Source organism: Streptopelia decaocto (assembly GCF_964273445.1).
Source record: "Streptopelia decaocto genome assembly, chromosome: 14".
Classification (NCBI taxonomy): domain Eukaryota; kingdom Metazoa; phylum Chordata; class Aves; order Columbiformes; family Columbidae; genus Streptopelia; species Streptopelia decaocto.
Genome location: NC_138669.1, coordinates 9,705,066 through 9,727,251, shown reverse-complemented (window position 1 = coordinate 9,727,251; position 22,186 = coordinate 9,705,066). Strand labels below are relative to the sequence as shown.

At 40.3% G+C, this 22,186-nt stretch overlaps 1 protein-coding gene across 1 annotated transcript; it reads left to right on the top strand.

Moving 5' to 3' along the window:
- Positions 1 to 5,078: 5,078 nt before the first annotated feature.
- EDN3 (endothelin 3) lies at positions 5,079 to 21,355 on the top strand. Its single transcript, XM_082065334.1, has 5 exons — positions 5,079 to 5,393; positions 5,791 to 6,025; positions 18,096 to 18,260; positions 18,752 to 18,856; positions 19,743 to 21,355. Exons 1-4 carry the CDS (start codon positions 5,342 to 5,344, stop codon positions 18,822 to 18,824), a joined length of 525 nt encoding a protein of 174 aa, XP_081921460.1. The 5' UTR covers positions 5,079 to 5,341; the 3' UTR covers positions 18,825 to 18,856; positions 19,743 to 21,355.
- The last annotated feature ends 831 nt before the right edge of the window (positions 21,356 to 22,186 follow it).

Sequence of the window (22,186 nt, the reverse complement as noted above, 5' to 3'; positions counted from 1 at the left end):
CCGCGGCAGACACTCACCTCCGCAGCAGGCGTCCCTCCCTGCAGATTCTGCTACAGGCAGGACAGTGGATTCAGGGCTTTTGGTGCTTTGGCTTTCCAACGAATGCAAAAGCTCCTTCTTCAAAGGCACCCAGGCAGGCTTCAGCACAGTGCGCTCCAACATGGGGACGTCTCAAGGAAGTGCTGTCAGAAAAACACATGAATTTCACTTTTTGTGTAGTAGCCCAAGGACCAGCCATAGGCTTCAGGACATACCTCATCCCCAGCCACCTTCTTCCAGCTCACTGTTACACCTCCCTTCCCTGCCAGGACTAGAGACTTGCCCAGTTACTCACACTACAAACAACTGACCACAAGTTTCCTGCCAGGCTGCCGAGGAAGGAAAACCAGGCCAGAACCCAAATCCTCGTATGTGCACTCCGCTCCCTCCCTCTTCTCATCCTCCTCCAGAAAGGTTTCAGCCCAACCTGGTTTGCTTTGATACTCATGCTGGCTTCCTCCTGCCAATGCACCTCCACAAACAAGCTGTCCCCCCAAAGTGCTCTGCCTCTCTGCCTTATTCATTTTCAAATATGCTAAGTTCTTTTGGCAAGACAGCCACCTCAGTTTTCCATTTCTAACTCCTTATTTGCTGGCAGCTCTCAGTCCCTATTCTTCACAAACACAGATTAATCATATTTTGATATGGAATTCTCTTTGTTCAGTAACATGCCCAAACCTGAATGCATGTCGAGGAAAAGAACTGTTTCACATAATAATTATAGAAAATTCGCTTCCTGTAAAATTCTGTTATTTTCACAAAGACAGAGATTGTTTGGATCCAGGAAGCGAGGTCAGGTTCAGATCCTGGGGAGAGTGGTGGGTAGTGATAATAACACTTTGGGGTTTTGCAGCATTCCTTATCCAGAGATCTGAGCCCTGTCTCCAGTATATTACAACAGCAGGATATGTTATCTTATGCAAACTCCTTCCTAAATTTCACAATAGCTGAAACAAGCAGGAATCATTAAATTTGTGTGCTCTACTGCTATGAAGGTTGAAAAACAGCAATACAGCCCTTCTTTGCTTTTATATAAATAAACCGTAATATGATCAGAGCAGAGGCATTTGTCCTTTTTACTGTTTACCAAGTATCTACATTTCTTTTAATGGTATATAAACATTAGAAATAATAAAAAGAGCAAGAAAACAGAAATAGGTAACAGACCTCTCCTCCTTTAAGCAAGTTACCCAATTGCAACCCCTACAAAATGCTGTTGCCCTTTTACTACATCTGGTTCAAAGGCCACTAAAAATGGGATTCCTTGCATTGACATCAAAGGGCTCTGAATGGGGCTGTCTGTAACAGGAGGGGAGACAAGATTAACTTCAGCTTTTTGGCTCTGGAACCCAAGCAAAAAGTAACTTAAATAATAATCAGAAGAGAATGTTTTCTTGAGAACCTACTGATTTCAGCACATTTTCTCAAACATCACCTACTACGTATTAAGTTGCTTGCTCTGTGACAGTGATGCAGTGTGCTATTAAATATAGTGTTTGCAGCTTAACATGATCTTTTCTTTCAATAACAGTAAAGAACATTGTAATTAAAAGGAAGTGAGATAGTGGGAAAAGAGATACAAATAGTTTATAAATGTAATAAATAGACCGGTTGCCTTTGCTTAACATCATATCTGTATTGATCAGGCTTTCCCCTCGGCCTTCTGTGAAGCTGTAAGGATAGATACTGGTCCCAAAACATTCTCTATGGCTGCCGAAAGCCTGCCATACCTTTTAAATACAGGCTTTGTTAGTAGTGTAAATATGTCATAGAATGTTAGCTTTTTAAGTGGTTTCAGCAACCAAACTTATTTAAACACATCTGGAACTTCTTTATAACTCATAGCTATTTTGTGTAGTCACCTGTATGATGAAGGTTAAATGCTGTGGAATTACTGCTAGGGTCTCTGATTGCTCTACCATCACGTGAGTGTATTTATAAAGCAGGGATACAAGGGGCAGAGAAGTACTAAACAAAACCAAGATTATGTTCCTAATTGAAATGGCAGTCCAGGGTTTTCAAATATGAAATCTGGAATCTGAGCTTCCTTTTCTTACCATCATCTGTTTCAGCTGCTCCGCATTCCAGGACTCCTTCAGCCTTGACCTCATCTCCAAAATATATTCTCCCTTCAGTCAATTAGAAGTTCTCAAATACACGGTATTTACACCCGGCACCGGGGTGGATCTGCCTGGGTGGCCCTGGGAAGGAGGAAGTGCCCTGGCCAGGGGAATTCCCGGGGGAGCGGAGCTGCTCCCGCCGCAGGTGGGAACAGTTCAAGGTATGGAGAGAACAATTAGCTCCACACATTTTGTCCAGGGCTCTCCAGATTTTTCCAAAAAAAAGTGATTTTTTACAAAATCACTTTGCATCACACGTGAATATCACTGACGCTGATATCCAGACACCATTTATAACCACCCCAACTCAAAACGGACCCTGGATTTTTCAAATGTATCTGTTGCTATTTGCTTAACCAGCACTCTTGTTTAGTGACTTCTGTATTTATTAAACACCAAGGTCTCGAGTCATTAGCTAATATGTGACACAAATAACATGGTAATCAATGTAAATGAGAATCGGAAATATTAATTCCTTTGATAAGAGTCTCTTTTCTTCCTGGAGAGTCTATGTCTTATCTTCTTTTAAAGCCTCCCTGAGGTCACTTGGCTGAAACCTTGCCCTTCTTAATTTCTGAACCCTGAGAGCTAATTTCAGAATGTATTTTATTACTTTTTTTGTTTACACAACACTCAGTATCAGTGCTGATATGGCCTCCCCTGGCTTTTCAGAGATTGAGCAGCACACGGAAGAAAAGTAGAGCGATGTACAAGAGGCCTTAAAAATATCATTTAAAAGAATAGAACCACATTTTTTTTTGGAAAATGTGGTTAAATCAATTCACAACACAACACATGACCTTTTTTTTTTTTCCCCATAACAAACCTATACACGTGATACAGTTCTATATTACTCATTTTAAACTTTTTGCTATTATGATAATTTTACATCATTATTAACAAAAAATATGCCGCAATGAAAAAAATGAAATTAATCAATCAGAATTTGCACTCATGTCATTGTTAGTCATCACACCAGCAACATATAACCAGTACTTCCTATTCACTGCAGTAAAGAGTTCTGTTAAACAGTAACTGCACAATAAATCTCTATGTTTTTCCTTTATCAGATAAGTTAAAATGCAATCATAAGCATTTGTCAAAATCAATCCTGTATCCAATGGCAGAGCACAATATCTAGAACCTCCTGCTTTGACGCAATCAATTTTTCTACTTATAGAAGAAATGCAAATAATTTTAAAAACATTTTTTTCAGAGATGTTTTGTCACAATATTTTCCAAAATAGCAGCAGCCGCACAAGTGTGCAGCCCGACTGTAGCTCTGCCGATGCTTGGACAGCATGACTTTAATACACACAAACCCACAATCCAGCAAGGCAAACTATAACACATAAACATTCAGGTCACTGCAATTACTCATCCTTAAAGGCAAGCGAGCACTTACTTTCCAAGATTAAGCATGAACTTCAATATAATGCTAAGTTCAGAAATTTACATGTGATCTATTTTTTCCCCCCACTATATTAGTTATGAGGACGTTGGCAGCTGCAGTGAAACTATTTCAAATTAGCAGAACTAGAATCAACGAGGTACTTTCACAATTCTGTTTCAGTACATGAGTGTTGTCAAACTACTTGGAGCTGCATCCTCATGAACCGCACTCACTGCAGCGGGTACACACCTCAGAAATTTACTGAAATCTTGTCTTTTCTAACCCAGTTTTGGAGATAGGGCATTCTGGCATTTCAATTCTATATTGCAAAGTCTTGTCATTTGCACAAACTGTGCAAAACAAAAGCAATTTAAGTTTTCACAGAGAACCATGGCCTCAGGAAAATTTGAGAAATAGGAACCTTATAGGTATTATCCTGTCTCTGATGACCATCATGTCTTTGTTTAGCTGGGAATAAGTCAACTACAGTTCTTCCACAAAACTCTTAATCTTTAGAAACTGGCAAAAGGCAAGGGTTGTCAGACTGACAAAACATGACATCTTAATGAGGCTTTTTTTGTAAATGTTGTTACTGAATAATCCACACCAGAAGCTGGAATCAGGGGCAGGACTGGAGGAGAATGTGATGTGGCAGAGAACCGTGTTCCTCCTCTGGGCATCATGACCTGAGTGATCTTGCGACTAGTTTTCTACTCACAAAACAGATTTTAGTGAATATGTTGAATTGGCACAATACACAAAAGCAATTTAGGCTGCAGGTCTTTCTGTTAGTGCTGAAACATTCTTAAATAAAACATCATGTTCTGGTTTAAAATGTCCACAATTAAATTTGCTAACCTTTCTCCACATGCTATCTACGACAAATGTTTCCTACAACAGGATATAGTACATATACTGTTGTAAGAAAAGATACAGCAAATTCCCTTAACCTTTAAACCCTTACCTGTTATAAATTAATAACTGATATTATGATAGCAAATGGGGCCACATGCAGGAGTGTTTCTTTAGGCACAAGTGTCAGGTATTTCATACAATATGAAATCCCCTTTTACCTTAGATTTTGCACTCTAGGCAGGTTTGTCTGCAAAGAAGTGTTAGTAATTAATTGGGGAAAAAGAAAGTGTTAATAAATTGGTGGCTTAATTTCACCTGGAAAATAATTGGCAGAGTCCAAGCAAAAAAGCCCCAAACAACTCCCGAATCTCTTAGCCCAGGTTTGAGTCAAAGCTTTGCGTTTTTACCGCACAAGCAATCCTGGAGGACCAGCTCATTTCAAAGCTCTGAACCAAGGGCAGCCCCAGCAGTAACAAAAGGGCTGTGGCTCCTCTCCTGGGAGGATGTGCTGCCTTCTCCCGGCCCCGTACCTGCCGGGTGGGCGGCGGGGGCGGCCCGGGCCGGGAGGGGGCGCGGGGAGGGGGCGCCAGCGGCTGCCGGCGGGTGGGAGGCGTCTGCAGCTGGAAAACAGCAGCTCCGGTTTCTGATCAGATTTGGGGGTGGGGTGGGAGGTGTGTGTGGGAAAAGCCAAGCGATGGATCTTCCCTTCTTTTGACAACACTCTCCCCTTCAGGACTAAGTCTGCGCTGGAGGAAAATAACTGCGAGGCAGAACCACTAATCACACCTCGGTGTGGGAACTAACTCCGGAGCAGCGTGTGCCGCCAGCCCCAGGACATTCCTGCCCCCAACCTGAAGTGATTCCTCCTGGAAAGGATCGCTCGCCCCTGCAGTTCACCTTTGCCTGCAGTGAACAAGCGTGCTGTTTGGGTTTAATGGAGCTGGGTTTATTGTTCCTCTTTGGACTTACAATTACGTCGACTGCAGGTAACATGAATTTCTTTCTTTCTTTGCCACTTCCACGCATGCACACAAAGAAAGGCTGTTGTGGTTCTTTTTTTTTTCTTTCTCCAAAAGGCTGTGAGCCATAGCCCACTCCGGTGCGTGGTAAATAACTAGACGCCAAAGGCATCATTTGGCCGCACGTAGGTTTTTGTTTTAAACGCTCACTAGCGACTCACCCCAAGCCTGCGGGCTCTCCCGGTGCACCCCACCGCGCTGCACTAAATATAAACATAACGGTGCTTTAAACAGCCCTGAAACTTTTCAGGGACCGGTGATGGTTGGGATCCTGTTCCAAAAGGGGCTGTGAGGCACTGGGGAGGGGGTGCTCTGGGCTGGCGCAGGGGGAGCTGAGCGCTGCTCTTGCCTTCCCGCGGTGCAGGGTCCGCGCTGCCCCCGCCCCGCTCGCTGCCGGCCGGCCCGGAGCCGCGCTCGGCGGCGCTGGGCCACAAGGAGCGGGACGAGAACGAAGCGGCGGCGCTGCCGGCCGGCGGCAGGGCCAAGGTGGACGGCGGAGCCCTGCGGCGCCGAGCCCGGCGCTGCACTTGCTACACCTACAAGGACAAGGAGTGCGTGTACTACTGCCACCTCGACATCATCTGGATCAACACCCCCGAGTGAGTGCGGGCGGCGGGACGCGAAATGGCGGGCTGGGCTGGGACGGGTGCGACCCCCGCGGGCACAGGGAGGCGAGAGGCCGGGGAGCGAGGGGCCCGTGTGGCGGCCTGGCCACCGCCGTGGGGCGGTAACGAGCGGGGGTTCCCTGCCCGCCCCCGGGGGACCCCTTGGGGGAGCCCGGCCGGGGGCGCCGCGGGCCCCGCTGGAGGCGGAGCCGCCCGGGGAGGGGCGGGAAAAGGCCGCCGGCCCCGCTGAGCCCGGTCCGGCCGCCTCGGCGCCGTGACACCTGCCGGGCGGGGGGCACACGGGGCCGCCGAGCCGAGGGGAACCTCGGGGAGACGCCGGCAGCCCCAGGGCCTCGGTGCGGTTAACGCTCAGTTCGCACACGCACAGGCAGGGGCATGGCCGTGCTTGTGTACCTGGCTGTACCAACGGGTGCGCACTGCGGGGAGCCCCAGCGAAACCAGCAAAGGGGAAAAGGGTAGTTATTTTGTGGGACAAATAAACTAGTCATTGAGAAAGGAAGAAGAGTGTGTGTGTGTGCAACTATACTGGTTTTGATTAAAAAATAATGTGGAAAAATGACATTAAAATAATAATTTTTGAAAAGCTCAGTATAGCAGATTTCACGGAATGTAAGGGAGTGGAAGGGACCTCAAAGATTTAAGATGTTACAAAATAACGTCTTTTACAATTACATATTTTGGGAATGGTGAACACAAGTTTTTGTTTCAACTCATAACAGAAACTATTTTTGAGAACAGCATTTCCCATGAATTGGCCATTCTGAGGTTCCCGCAGGTCGGGGGGGTGAAGCACGTTTGCAGAAAAGCAGGAGCTGGTACTAACAATACTTAATGAAAAGAAATCATCCAGGAAGAGTGACACTTTGCACACATCCCAAAGGTTAGAGGCCTCCTTTTCCCACACCATTGTATATATCCTGTCTCTCTAAGTAAATAAAACAGTCTTAAGGATTTGTTAAGATTTTCTTACTCCAATAGGCTTCAGTCCTGTAGCAACCACAGGAACCAGTTCCTTAAAAAAATAGTCAGGAGATCAGATGAATCTAAAATCAGATTTCTTCTGATGAACTTCAAGAATTAAAGATCTTGGAACTGTATGACTGTGAACTCCTACACACACCATCAAGTATTCTACTGACTGCAGTTTGGGAACATTTCTACTAACTTGGATCTGCTTTTGAATCAATTGCAAAGCTTTTAATCAGATTAAAATAACAAAAGGAATATAAAAAAGAAAGTAGCAGTAAAATAGGTTAAGTCAGATGGGGTTTAGGGTGTTTAATTTGTAAATTCATGTGTGTGTCCTGGCTGGGGGCCATGTCTGATGACAGATCTTTGTAACTTCTACTAGCCTGCAAGTATCATGTATTCACACGAGTCGTACAATTCTTTGAGTTCCACACCTGCACTAATCCATCCCAGGATTACCCATAATTATTTTGGACAAATATTTATGATTCAGTATATTTGAGTCAGAGCTCACCAGTGAAAACAGGGGAAGGACATGCCTTTTAGCCTGCACACTGAAGAGACAGAACTCTGCTAATTTTAACCCCCTCCCGTTTTTTAGGAGATGCTGTTTTAGGTCTACAGGAATTATAATTTTCATACCAGTGGGAGAAGTATTTAGTGTGCATTAATTCAGTCATATGGAGAATTTTTTCCTACCTGAAGGTTTTGTGCAAACATCACTAGAGAAAGAACAAAAATAGAGAACAGAGATATATAACATTTTCATGATACCTACAGCAATGAAGTATGTATAATAATCCACATATTATAATAAACAACTGGGGCTGTCTCTGGTTTCTTAACTGAAGTTGGTTGTACATAAAATAAGAGCAAATGTCTCAGATACGTAAATCTACCCCCACTGTGCAGTGTGTAAGTTGGCCTGTAACAATTTAACATGAGCTGTAGGAAACTCTGATTCTTATCACACTCAATTTTTATGCCATTTTTATGGACAATTCTATGCAAGCTACAGAAAAAAAGAGATTCCATTTCAATATTCAATTTGAATATTAAATATTCACATAGAATGATGCGTTTGAGCTACTGTGCTCCAAAGACATGAACCTGTATAACCAATAACACTGTTGGCAGGATTAGGATGTGTAGACATGTCCGAATGAACAGGCACTGATTCTGGCCTGGTGTCCTACCTGGAGCAATATCTCCGTAAGTCAAAAGGTACTTCTGGATGTGAATGAGAGAAATCAGGCCTGCTTGTGCAATTTAATATCCCAAGCGAGTTATGCTACTTCTTCTAAATGGAAGCAACCACTGGATCTGTACAGACCGGCTGTTTGTAAATGGGGCTTTTACATTGCTGTTTACCAAATAATTTACAAAAAATTTGGCTCAAACACAACTTTGAGGTCCATATGCACAATGGGAGGCCACAAAGATGGTGTTAAAGATAGGAGAGGTTTTCCTGGAATCTGTTGATTCTGATCTTTTTCCCACGTGTAACGTGTTTTTGATTTTATTTCCTACATCAAAGACTACAGTTGCATTTTATTCTTTTTCTTTCTTATTTCCCCTGACTTATATCCTCCACTTTATAATTTCTTACTCCTGTCACAAATTCCTTAATATTTTCTGTTTCCAAATTACTCTCTCCTCCATACTTCAAACACGAACTTTACTTCATCCTCTGTTTCTTTCCCCCTGCTCTTCCCAACACAATATGCTATTAAGCATTGTTGTAATATATTCAAAACAAATCTTGGTCATGGCCTCTCCTCCTTTTTTGGAAAAGTGGTTAAAGTTCTTATTGAAGCTGTTGGAGTCAGAGTGATGATAGAAGGGTTTTTTTCTATCCTTGCTGAGAAACCACTTAGATCTACAGGGTGACAGTTGTAGAAAAACACAAAATTGCAGAATATGCAGCCTCTGACTCTCTGCAGCTATTGCCAACTAAATGAGAAATTATCTCTGCACACATGTTTGAGTATTGCTTTATACTTGTCTGTGAACCACCGGGGTTAGTCCAGACCACTAAGTGCACCAGTGCTATTCTGACACAGTGAGTCTTCTGTGCTGGTAACATTGAGAGCCTTGAGTGGAAAAGAAGAGCTAAAGAAAGTCAGGTAAGTCAGAACAGAATATTCCAATTATGTGACGTAGACAAATGTTGCATAACAAAGATTATTAGCAGCTGATAAATTGTTTACACTGATAAGGTTGGTTACTCAGGACTTAGTTTGCAATGTATTATTTTGTCGAGTGGTTAATTATCTTGATCTATAGCTACAGACACATTTTAAAGAAGAATGACTTGTCTTTTAAACAGTATGGCCACAACTTGATGCCTAATTCTGTAAGTTAAAGAAGAAAATATAGGCAAGAATTCTAGAGCTGCACTTCTTCAAAATGGTCCTATATTTCAATATGAACTGAGCTTGTGTATCTGAGCAAAATGTGGTTCAATTAAAGACATTAATGCTGCTGTGTGAAGCTTTAGAGATGCTCAGAATGATTAGTAAAACATTAAAAGGTGACAACTATAGGAGAGTGATACTATCAAGAGGACACAGTATCGGATACTCAAGCAGTCTTCAATTTAGAAATAAAAATATAATGGGAATTCGTGGCAATAATCCAGACACTTTCAAAGGACAATTAGCATATGTCTAGAATGATAAAATTATTTTCTCACTCAATCAGCACCAAAAAATAATAATTTCTTGATGTGTCTAAATGAAAGCCAAAGTTGGGTTTTTTTCTAGATAGCGTCTTATTTCAGTATGCACTGGTATGCTCAAAAGATAAGTAACTTAATAAAATTCTGTGACCATGTTATAAAGACCAGCTTAAATGATGATCTAAGAGTTCTGTCTGCCAATTACCTGAATTTGGGAATAAGTAGAATTGGATGGGCAAAGTGATAGTAAGAAATTGATCTTATATCTTTGTGTTTGCTGCTCTGATCCTCTGATTTAAAGACGTGTTTTCCGCGGTGGCAGGACAAGGGCACGCGCTCACGCGTAGTCTGTTGCTGTGCTCTGTGGGATATGATAGAGGATACGGTGAGTGTTTCACGTCGTGTGGTTACATGGTGACACTGCAAGGATGCGCTGTTTTGTCACTAGTAAAGACGAAATTTGTTTCTGTAACATATGTAAGTCAGATATTCCTAAGTGGCCATCAAAATATAAGACTAGGTTGACTCCAGGTAGTTCCACTGTAGAAAACTCTTTTCCTGGCCTAATATGACCACTTGTTGGGGCGAGAAAGACTTTCATATATCTTCATTTTTGTCAGTCTTTCTGCAAGTGCTGATGAATGGGTTTGTTAGGGCTCCAGGACTTGTCAGACAACACAGCTGATTGCACACACAGGCAGCGCTCTGGCAGCTGTAAGTTGATGATCTTTGCTCACTATTGGCTGAGGTCACCATCACAAAGTCATCTTAGAATAGAAACAATTTGTACCCTATCATCGCCTCCCTCATCATTTTGCTCATATAGAGAGAGGAAGGGATGTCTTGGGATGTTGTTATAGAGGAGAACACTGAAGACGACTAATGGGGTACTCTTGTTCGAACTGGATGCTCTGCTGGCTGACTTTTCCTTCATAACATCTTTCTGTTACCTGCGTCTCACTGATTGGATTTTGTTGAATGTAAGCCCACATAATGTAATTTAACATGTTTTCATCCTTATGGATCTTAAGTGGCATTACAAAGCATTACAATTACCCCATTTTTTGAGAATTATCTTCATCACTAAATAAGCAAAGATGATGTCCTGTATATTACTAGAAATAAAAGTACACAGCTAAAGATCTCTTGTTCAGCAGAACAATTAAGCATGTGCTTAATCAGATCAGATTGCAAATACCTGCTAGCCAAAGGCATGATGATAAAACGGTGGCTGCAAGCCAGGCAGTTCAAATAAGGAAGCGGATCTGTCGGTTAAACAGTGCACATGGTTAACCAGCGGAACCAAGTGCCAAAAGCAAAGTGGTGAATCTTCTGGGGAGTTGATTTTATTTTTCTGAATGAAGTTTGCTCTGCATTTTGCAGACTTTACTATCTACATGCTCACTGAAATCTGTTTGTATGACGTGTGTGGTTGTCTATGCACTCTATGTCCTAATGTAGCCTGAATGTTGAAAGATATAAAGAAAAATCTTAGCTAGCCAGTCACAATTGAAATAACTAAAGCTATGGAATCTATGGTCATACTCACTAGTAGAAAAAATACCAAGTATAAAACAGAATCTTCTTTATCTCCATTGATTCCTTTTAAGTTTTTTTTTTTTTAGTTAAAATTTTTGGTGAATATTTCAATGATATCTCTAATCCTAAAAATCACAGGATCTTTGGTGTTGAAATCTTCACATCAAATGAAGAGTATTTCAAATCGATTTACTGAACATAGTAACAGGCTTCTGCTGTTACTGTTATGTTTTATCACAGGCAAACTGATTTGAGTTTTGGGCCTTTTATTCAAACATAGTTATTCTTGTATATTTAAATTGTGTATTGACTTCATACGGAACCATGCTGTCCTCTCAAAGACCTGAAATGGTTTGGCTTGCAGACCAAAATCCCCTGTCACCGCAGGAGCTGGCCCTGCGGACAGTGGGGTCACACTGAGACATTAACAGCTAATGCCTTCAGATTTCCCTGCAGCTGCTCACCTTGGTCTCATTCTAAGAATAAACAGTCTCAAGGGCTGTCAAACCACAGTCACTTTCATCAGGCTCACATTTTAACACCATGTGTTTATTTTCCCCCAGGTTTTTGTTTCATTTGTTTTTAAACCAGCAGTGGATTTTGAAGTATACAAACTGTGGAGAGTGGTGGAAACAGGCGTTAGAATGTGTGTTCTGCATGCACTAGTACAGTGGCTTCAGAAGCTACCAATAAGTGCTCTGACTTTTAGTTTGCAAAAGCTACCATTTCAAAATTAATTTGATTCCTTTCGTCCATATTTCCAGCTGCTCTGTCTTTTGGGATTTACCTCAGTGTATTTGCATTAGAATCAGTCCACTTACTAATAATAAGGAAAAGAAATAATGGGAGTTTGGGCCTCACAGATGGAAGATGCTGCATGGGATTTTATTTAGTTATTCAAACTAATAGTCATATATCTTGCCACAAAACTGTGAGTAAATTAGGATTGGGATGAGGTACTGAAAGATCTGAGCAGAGTTGCTTTGCAAGAGATGTTTCTGTGGAACAAGGGCTCAGTTTATTAGGTCAGGAGAGCTCTACCCAGCCTCTCGGGGTGTTTGGGATGTTAATGGAAAAATACACCCCCCCACTTGCCTCAAGAAATGTACCCCAGCTTCCCACTCAACAGGTCAGATATTTTTCTGGTCACATTTGAAATGGCAAACACGTAGCATCCTTTTGACAGCTACAGGAGGAGGATGACTAGTGATGAAAAACCTTCTGATTCTCTCAGTACTTAACTTGGGTACCATGAAGTCCCAGTTGGAAGGCAGTCAGAGAACTCATGTAGTTAGACTGGATGACGAAGCAGATGTGCGCAATCCTTAGTTTATTACCTAGATTAGCTATAACTAATTAACTATAACTAATTTGAGGTCCTCACAAATTAGCAAGTATTACTTTGAGAATAAAACTGGAAAAAAAAAGAGCGAAGGTTAAACCAAATCTAGAAAGATAGTAGAGGTACATCTTTTGGGATGCCAGTAGCCTATTAGGTGTCTAGGAACACTGACTACTTCTAAATTGAGGATGTGGAAAATAAAGGTGGGGCTATAAAGGATAAAAGTTTGCTTCTTCTGAAAATAATTTTAACTGCAAAAAAGCTACTCAGAAAAAGTACAATTTCTGTGAAGGGAACGTGTGCTTAGGACGACAGAAGACCAACAAGTCAGGCACTATTTTGAAGAAGGTGTTTTACTTCTTCAATGATGATAATAAGCAAGGGATAATGTGGGAGGTACACCTATTGCGAACGACTCTGTTAAATACATGCCTGTTACAGAAAGAGTTGGAGCCAACTTTCAGAGCAGTCAATGATCTCTTCACCTACAGAGCTGCACAATATTCCTGCAGTAGCTTTAGATGAAACTATACACAGAAGTATCTGTTATTTCCCCTATGCATCTTTCATTCTGGAGACGTTTTGCTTCACTTGGAGGATGTTAAACTCTGCTTCCTTTCCACATGCTTTGTTCTCGGTGGCCCTTACAGGGATCTCGTACATTTTAAGATGGTCTGGAAACACTGGAAAGTGTTGGAAGCCTTGCTGGCCTGGATACATGCCAGAAAATATATTGCTGAAAACTGAAATCACAGCATCTAAGATGATTGCAGCAACCCCCTCATCTCTTCGTTTTGGCTGAAACTCTCAAGTGCCCTGGAGGTATCTACTGTGTTTAAGTGGCTGGGAAAGTAGAAAATAATAGCAGCTCATAGGTCAATTATCACATAGCATGAGAAACTCAGCCACATGTTACAAAAATTAATATAAACAAATTGGATTTGTCTGCCTGAATTCTGAACATTCACTGTAGTATAAAGGAGGAACAGCAGGATCTAGTTAAATCATATTTCCCAATCAGACTTGAAGATCGTAGTCATTCAATGGGCAGTTTTTTTCTGTGGGAAATGTTCACCGATATCACTGGTTCAGAATGGCGGTTTCAGTCTTAGTACTACTTGTCTTTCTCAACAAAAAAATGCCTACCTCTGTTAATTTAATGGAAAAAACTTGCTTCAGGAGCTAACTGACTTTTAGGAGGGGAGCTTTTATGCTTGTGTCTTGTGGACACAAAGTACAGAAATAATCTAGGTTATTTCAGCATCTCAGTATCCAATCTGCAGTCCCATACTTTTTTTCTTTTAAAATTCTAGAAGAAACATTGGCTGACCCAGGGATTGCCATGTGTTCCTTCCATGGCAGAAATCAAAACTATGTTTCAAGTGACAAGAGTGCAGTGTGCTTTGATTAGCATTGTTCTGCTCTATATTATACATAGAATTATCTTCAGGTAACAGATCCGTTGCACTCATTAATCATAATTTCATCGTACAGAATAATTCTAGGTACAGGAGAATTGCATTAGCATCTTCATTGTTTAGGTTTTTTTGCATACAGAATAAAGAACAAATATCTTACACTGAAGAAGGAACCATTTCCTTAAACTCAGACAGACTTGTAATTTAGAAAGTGCTTTAAAAACTGAACAGGCAGACTTTTGTGCATCCACGTGCTGACTGAAGTAATCATACTGGTAACTGAGCTCTACCAAAAGAGTCTCTTCCACATCAATCCCAGGTTTGTGTGTTGCCACACAGATACCAGTTCAAAGCAGTACCTTGGAAGGGTTGATCCAGAATTGCATAGGTTTGCTTGTTCTCCACTTTGGTGTAAAAGACACACAGTACACATTAGCTCTTAAATATGTGGAAACCCATTTCACTGCTTCAGGAGACTTTTGTTGTCCTAAAGCAGGTGCGTCAAACTCATTTTAACCAGGGGCTACATCAGCCTCCTGGTTGCGAGGTTGGTAACTACTGCATTGATACAGTCCTAAAACTACATTCACCCCTTTGAAGGCAACCATGAGGCTGATGTGGCCCTCAGTGAAAATTAGTTTGACACCCCTGTCCTAAAGGAAGAAACGATGCACACTGAGTTAAAGGTCAGAAATTAGAAATGTCTTGTGAAATGTGACTTAAAAAGTTTTTAAAAATTGGTGGATTTTGCATCATATCCAAAAAAGGTTGGAGCTGCCTCTTAGCCAGTACCTCGGCTAGGGAACTGGTTGTTGAGGATCCCCAGAAGCCCAGCACATGGCCAACCAGCAAACCTGCCTCTGCCTGCTTCAACTGTTCCTCATCCTCACTGTGGAGACACAAACTGCCCCGTGTACACCTCGGTCAGCAAGCAACTCAAGGGGACACATGCCTCACCTGAAATGGAAAGCAAAGAGATCCCCTGGCAACACAAATGCTTGGCAACAATTATGCATTGACCATAATTCCCATTCAGCATGTAGAAATAACAACTCTACTTGCCTCATTTTCAACCTGAGCATTGCAGCACCATAGGAAATAATCATAAATAATAAAACACACCATTTGTTAATCACGTGTAACAATCTAAGATTAAGCATGCTGCTAGGCAAATGCTTCCGATACTCGTTCAACTGAATCTCCAGCATCTCCTCTCACTTCTGAAGTGCTGAGAAAGAGACGTGAACTAACTTGAAATACGAACTTTTTCAGCTGCTGAAACGATAACCATACACACACGAACACTTGCTTAAATGTTGCAATTTATGAGTTGCATCAAAGTAAGCGACAAGCAAGAAAACATCTATGTTATTTAGTTCTTTCTGAACACTGTTGGAAAGACTCTGGGTTGCTATTGAAGTTTATCTGTTTTAGGTTTGAATTTTTGGCTTAGAAATCAAAACCAGACACACTGGGAGAATTATTATATTTCCATCTCTGGTTGGCAAATGTGGATGATAGCTTACATAAAAATTATTGCTTGGGCGTTCTAGTTAAAATTCTTATATTTGAAAATATCATTGCATTGGCATGTGTTTCTGGAACACTGAGAATGAAGTTGTCTTGACAACATTTTTCAAGCCATGAAGTGTGCTCTTATAAGCGTTATAAGTTTCATAAAACATAAGGCACTTAATTTGAAAGATCAAAACCAGTATCTAAAATATCAGCCTCTTCCTTTGCTTCACACTGTGATTCATGGTTCTTATCTCTTGTAATTATACTATATTCTCCACCCCTGCCTGTTTGCTGGAACTTATGGCTCTTAGGAAAGACAGCAGACTGGTAATGGGCCCATTCCTTAATCACTGTAGTTCACATACTGATATATTAAGAGAAAATTGAAGTTGATGACAATTCTAGTTGGTCCGTTAATTTGCAAACTGCAGCAACTAAGGAATGAAACACGTGCCCTTCTTCCTCTCTGGCAATTCAGGCAGGACCTCCGACACTGGGCAAACACAGCTCAGTCCCACAGAGCTTCTGATGTAGAGAATTAGAGTAAGGAGAGTTGTATTGTATTTTGGAAAGGTGAACTCTTAAACAAGGAACCACTTTAAATCATGAAAATAACATACTACAGTATTTTATGTCTTGTTAGCACAATGCGCGATGACGTCTGCAAAAGCTGTATGAAGCTTCTTTATCCCCTGGCAAGCTATTTGCCATCAAATAGCAGTTTCTCTTTTGGGCAGACAAAATTAATTCTTTCATTTCAGCCTAAATCTGAGTGGGAAGTTGAACAAAATTATTTTACCAGACAGTTTTTATAGAGGGTTCACCACTCTTAAAAATACAGCAACTTCCTCTTGTTCCTGTCTCTAAATACCAGCCATAACTTCTTAAAAAATGTGAATGTATCAAGAAGTGTGACTGTGCAGCAATTATTTATGGTAGAAGTTACCTACGTTAGCTATTTCTCATTCATTATTCTAAAGCAAATGGCAATATAGAATTATTAATAAAATGGGACTCACCCTAATCCTGAAAACAACAAAAAGCTTTTAAAATGACTGACTGAGGAAAGTGAAAATCAAGTCCTGAGGTCTTTTAAGGCTAATATTCATGTTCTAGGTCTCTTCCAGTGTCTAGGCATAGCCATAGAATGAAGTAGTGAAAATACATAACAGTTTCTGCATATAGGCAAGGCAGATGGCGTCTGTCGGAGAAAGACCATCTCACGGTGTCTGACGCACAGAAATACCAGTGATTTTCTATCTTTCAGTATGATTTGATGATAAATTTATATAGGATAGGTGTGCTCTGGTTCAGGCTGTGAAAGACTGAGATGAACTGTTACAAGCCTGTATGTACTATAAGTGCAGAGGTTTGAATAAATGATTTGCATCAGCTGTACTGATGTTACATCAAAATCATTGCAGAGGTTAGGAAAATAATGTTTCTGAGCCTTTCAGCCCACCATGAGTGTGGGAAAATTGAAAAATGGCAGCTTGGCAATTAATAGCCTAATTATGTTTTTATGAAAGCAAATGAAGGAAGTATAACTATGTGAAGTTAGTGGTTCCAGACTGATTATTCAGGTTTCGCTCTGTAATCTTACTGTAACCCTTCTAGATCTATTCTTGCTTCCCCTCCTCTGCTTTTTTTCCCCCCTCCACTCTTTCTTGCTTTTGAACATGAGATTCTCTTCAGATTTTTAGCGTTTGTGGGTTGCTTCACCTGTCCCGTGGGTACACAGGAACTTTTATGGGTCTCAGACGTTCCGTGTGGTGTACACCTGCGATTCACTCAGATTCCTTAACAACTTGTAGGAGAGTAATTTATGACATCAGTCTAAACTATCCAGTGCTTTTTCGGGATGTTAGCAGGCAGTGATGAAGCATGTCCTTTGCTGACGAGGTTGACCATAACCCATTAAAGAACAAAGCATGCCAGAGTGCAGGGAAGTAGAGATCTACCTCTTAGTATTGGTGTGCTGTGGTACAGAATATGATCTCTTGTAGAAAAGTACTAGGAGATATATATGAGGAAGATTATCTAGCTATTTCTCACATTTATAACTCCATGGGTCACATTCCAAACAAGGTGCAGTAAATAAATCACGCTGACAGTTTTCTCCATTTCTCAATGATAAAATTAATGGCAAATCAGGCTCTAAATCATGAAGATGACAACACTGACATGATGTTACTTATCTGTTGGAAATCAGCACAGCTCCTGTGTCACTTCACACCAGCTATGGAACTGAACAAAACAAATCTTGTACGTTTGTGGGGTGTAACCAACACAGGAAAGGAATAAGCAATAACCTGCCCATGTATTTGTACTAGCTGCCAATTAATTCTGCTACTTAAGCTGATTGTCTGCTACTTTATAACCTTGTGAAAGCATGAGATGATTGAACAGAAGTTGTGTTCTGTTATAGGGAGAACTCCTTACATAAGCCCAAGGTTTGATTTTTGTGCTGCTATTTATTGCTTTGCACCAATAGGTCTTTTTTCTAAAACAGAAAAAATACAGAATATCATTTCAGTTGGCTCCTAAAATATACAATCTTTGTGATTCTCACAACAGGAGGACTGTACCATATGGGCTGTCTAACTACAGAGGCAGTTTTAGAGGCAAAAGGTCTACGGGCCAGATTCAAAGCACTCTCCAGTCTTCGTTTCGGTGTTCTTGTTTGGATGCTCGTGACAAACAGTGTATGCAGTTTTGCAGAAGAATGCAAGACAGAAGAAGGTATCTTTTCTTGATATTGCACCCTGTCTACATGATTTAACTATTTCATGGAGATAAATTAATGAAGTTGCATGTGTCAAATGAAACAGATTTTAAATAAAATTCCCATTTCCAGTTGTGGTGGGTTAACCCTGACCAGCAGCCGAGTGGTTACACAGCCGCTTGTTCACTTCCCTCTTAAGTGGGACAGAGAAGCGAATGGAAAGAACAAAAGTGAGAAAACTCATGTTGCAATCAAGAGGGTTTAATAGGCAAAGGAAAGAGACCAGACCCAGTGCTGCTTTGAATCTGCTTTTTGCTGTTTCTTTTTATGATGTGGTATTTTCGAAAGAGCAGATCTTCTGTCCAGTTAGGGGCATGCTGAATTCTAGATTATTTTAGAATGGTTTATCTAGTCTAATGAAGGGTATGGCATTGTCATTTTATGGATGGTTCTGTAAGAATAACTGGTAAGAACACAGTGACTAACTTCAAATATCTCCCTTCCCCAGAAATCATGGATCAGTGAAAAAGACAGAGGAGAAAGACCAATGCAGGGAAGAGGAACACACTTCCATTCAGTAGCACCGGGAGTTCAGAGGATTCTGAACAGTCAGGTATGCTCCGCCTGTTTAATGTTGAAAAGAAATACTAATTTTCCATAAATTTTCTTTGCATTTGCAGAACTCTAAATTCTTTCAAATGAATATTATCACTTCTTGCTAAACAAGGGCAGAATTTGGCCCATAAGTTGTGGGTTTTGTTTGTTTGTTGTTGTATGTGGTGTTCTTGTTTATTTTTTAAATATTTATTTTTTAAAATAACCTTTAGTATACAAAAAGCTACTACAACCTTCCTTAGGTTCTTTGGCTATAAGCCAATACATACTTTGGCAACAGTTTCCCCCTTTTTTCTTTCTGTTTTTAGGGCAAGGGCTGTTCCTGTTTAGCATCTTTTTGCTCATTTAGCAGCAATTTAAGCTACATGTCCCAGTGCAGCGCTTCAGTAAAACTTAAATTGTCAAGGTAAAGAAACAGAACAAACTTTGTGGAAAGTGTATGTGGAGGGAAAAATACATCTACTTTAGATGTCAGATGTAAAGAGGTTACTGTGACCTAGTAGCCAGTTTCAAAAAGTTCCAGTTGCAAATGTCCTCTTAATGCTATTGCTACGTACAAAATGCAAAATTATGTCAGGGTAAGCAAATACTTGTAGTTGTGGGTAAATGAAGCAGCCATTAGAAATAGAAAAGTGTTGGTTTTTTTTTTTTAAAAAAAGGTCACTGTTACCCAGAGTTTTTCGCTATGATGGGAACCACTTGGCTTAGAAGTCCCCAAGCTGAATTTATTGCTTTGATTATTTGATCAGAGCTAATCAAATAACTAGGTAGTTTCCACTCTATGTACACATAATCAAGGAGATGAACCACTGTTCTATCAGGTAATAGGGAGTTAGTTCTGAATAATTAAGCAGTTTCGTTTGTTTTTTGTTTTGTTTTTAAAGCTTTAACGTTTATTCGCTGAAGCTCAGAAGCAAGAACTTAAACTACAAGTCTCCCTTGAGATGGACAAACTTGACGCTTCAGTCTGCTGCCAGCGGGGAATTCAGCAACACTCTCATTTCAAAAAAGCCACTCTGAGGGCATGTGAACCTGGATGAAGCAGCTTTCTCCCATGCTCCCCTCGTGAGAGTCTCAGTAAAGGATAATGTTTATCATGTAACCCGGCAGGGAACGTATCGCTGTTGAAGAAAAATCCAAAGGCAGATCCAAACCTGAGCGACGCCAACTTTCAAGAAACGTTTTTCTATGTGATTTTGAAAAAGTACAATAGAAACTTACTGTTCCGCTTACTGCTTGCTGTATGTCTGAAGAACATCCATCCACAGCGTTATGCAGGCGCCTGTGATTGGAGAATGTGATGAGTTAGAGAGAGATTGCCTATATGTGAGTTCTCATTAAGAATAAACAGATGCAAAATATTTCTCTTGTTAATGTACGCAAGCCTGAATTGTCATATTGTAACTTCATGGCAGATGTTTAAATGACAGTATCTATGCAGAATAAATATGAATGGTTAATATAAATATTATTATAAACTATAGCAAGTTAAGAGTATACATTGAGTATTCAATAGATTACCTAATTGAAGCACAAATTATCCCTACACGTCAAAGTTCCATTCAAAACCATTTACGGTGGTTATTTAAGGATGCACTGTAGCTGATAAATAGAACTCCAATTATTCATCCCAAAGAATTTCCTAAAGATGAAAGGGTAGGACTGTGGAACTTCAAATGAAACTTCATGCTATTAGAATAACTTACTGTACCGAACCATTTGCTGTTCTAAGCCCTGACATACATTATCACCCACAGTACATACGGTTGTCTTTGCTAGTACTGGAAATCACGTTTTTATCTCTTCGTTGAAACATCATCACTGAATAACTTGGCAACTTGGCACTAAGCGTTATATCCAACCCTGGACATTCTTCAGAAATCATGGACTTTTTTTTGATAAGAAGATGCAAGAGTAAGCTAAGAAAAAAAGAGTAACTTTTGTAAATCCTGTTCTATATTATTTAAAAAGAGAGGAAATCCCTTATTTGTGACATTATGGTTATTTTTTTGTTCAACTGACCTTCACGCAGACTTTCCCCAGGGCACATAGGTTAAACTGTAACCCCACCACATTAAGTTATATTTTATCAGAAGAAAGATAGAGACCAAAGGAAAAATGAAGAGAAATTAACGGTAAAAATGGTTATATAGACTTAGAACAGTGGTAAGAGACTTTGTTTAAAACAAGAAAGGAAGGTCTTTGCCAAAATATATATGATGTATTTTATATACATGTGGATATATTTCATAAATAAATTATTATAGTTATAAAATTAAATATATCTTTCAGTTATTGCATTTTTATCAGTTTCTTATTTGCTGTACAAATGATTTTGTACATTTATAGAAAATAGATTATTTATTGTATAAAACCACTTCATTTACTATTTTCCCATAATTTTTAAAAGACACTGTCTAGTTTTGTTTTTTTTAGAAAATAACGGAGCTTTTTTATCAAGAATGCTTCATGTTCATTTATAACCAGCAAGTGGAATCTCTTCTTTCCCCCTGAGTGCGTACGCCCAGGTCACACAAAAACTTGCCTTCTTCAAGAGATTGACAGTTTTAACAGCTTGAGAATTGAGTATGAAAACATAATAAAAATCATTCGGTAATAATTACGCATCAAAAGTTACATTTCAATTTTGCGTCCCTTTTGCTATAAATGTCACCCTCATCTGGCCTAATCTGTGTCCTGGGACCAACAAAGAGAGACAAAGGGCATTTATAGCTTCTTTTTTCCTGGACCTGCAGACACATCCCAGTGCTAACAAGGTGTCAGTGCCTCCTCAGCTTTAGATGAACCGCTCAGTCTGTGCTTGGATTTCTGCTGTCTGCCCCCACCTTAATTCAACTGAGATGTTGCATTCGAAGATGGATTCACACTTTCCCCAGTCCCACATGCTTTCACTCTATTTTAAACATTCACAGGAGAACAAACCAAACCGGATTGGGTTCTTTGGCATACAGGTACATTTAGCCCTTGAGTTACAGGTGTTTTGTTGTGCTTTTTCTCAAGAAAGAAAAATCAAACTTTTTTCTATGTGAATTCACTTTCAAGTAGTTTGGTTTTGGGGCTCTGCACATCAGCTGAAAACGTTACAGCAACGGGCCGCTAGCAATTAATGGTAAAATCAGTCCATCATGAATACAGCAAGAGAAAGAAACAACTGTTACATGAAATCCAGAAGAGGGAAAATCAAAAGTTTGCTGTAGATATCTCAAATTATAAACCACAGCATATACGTGGAAATTATATGTACTGGGTTCTGGAGTTGAAGTCTGGGAACAATTAACAGCCGTGAGATTGTTTTTACCTAATTTCG

Coding starts and splice junctions, on each gene's coding strand:
- EDN3 (XM_082065334.1), top strand. CDS start 5,342: ATGGAGCTGGGTTTATTGTTCCTCTTTGGACTTACAATTACGTCGACT. Junction 5,394..5,790: donor TACAATTACGTCGACTGCAG/GTAACATGAATT, acceptor CCCGCGGTGCAG/GGTCCGCGCTGCCCCCGCCC. Junction 18,261..18,751: donor AGAATGCAAGACAGAAGAAG/GTATCTTTTCTT, acceptor TCCCTTCCCCAG/AAATCATGGATCAGTGAAAA.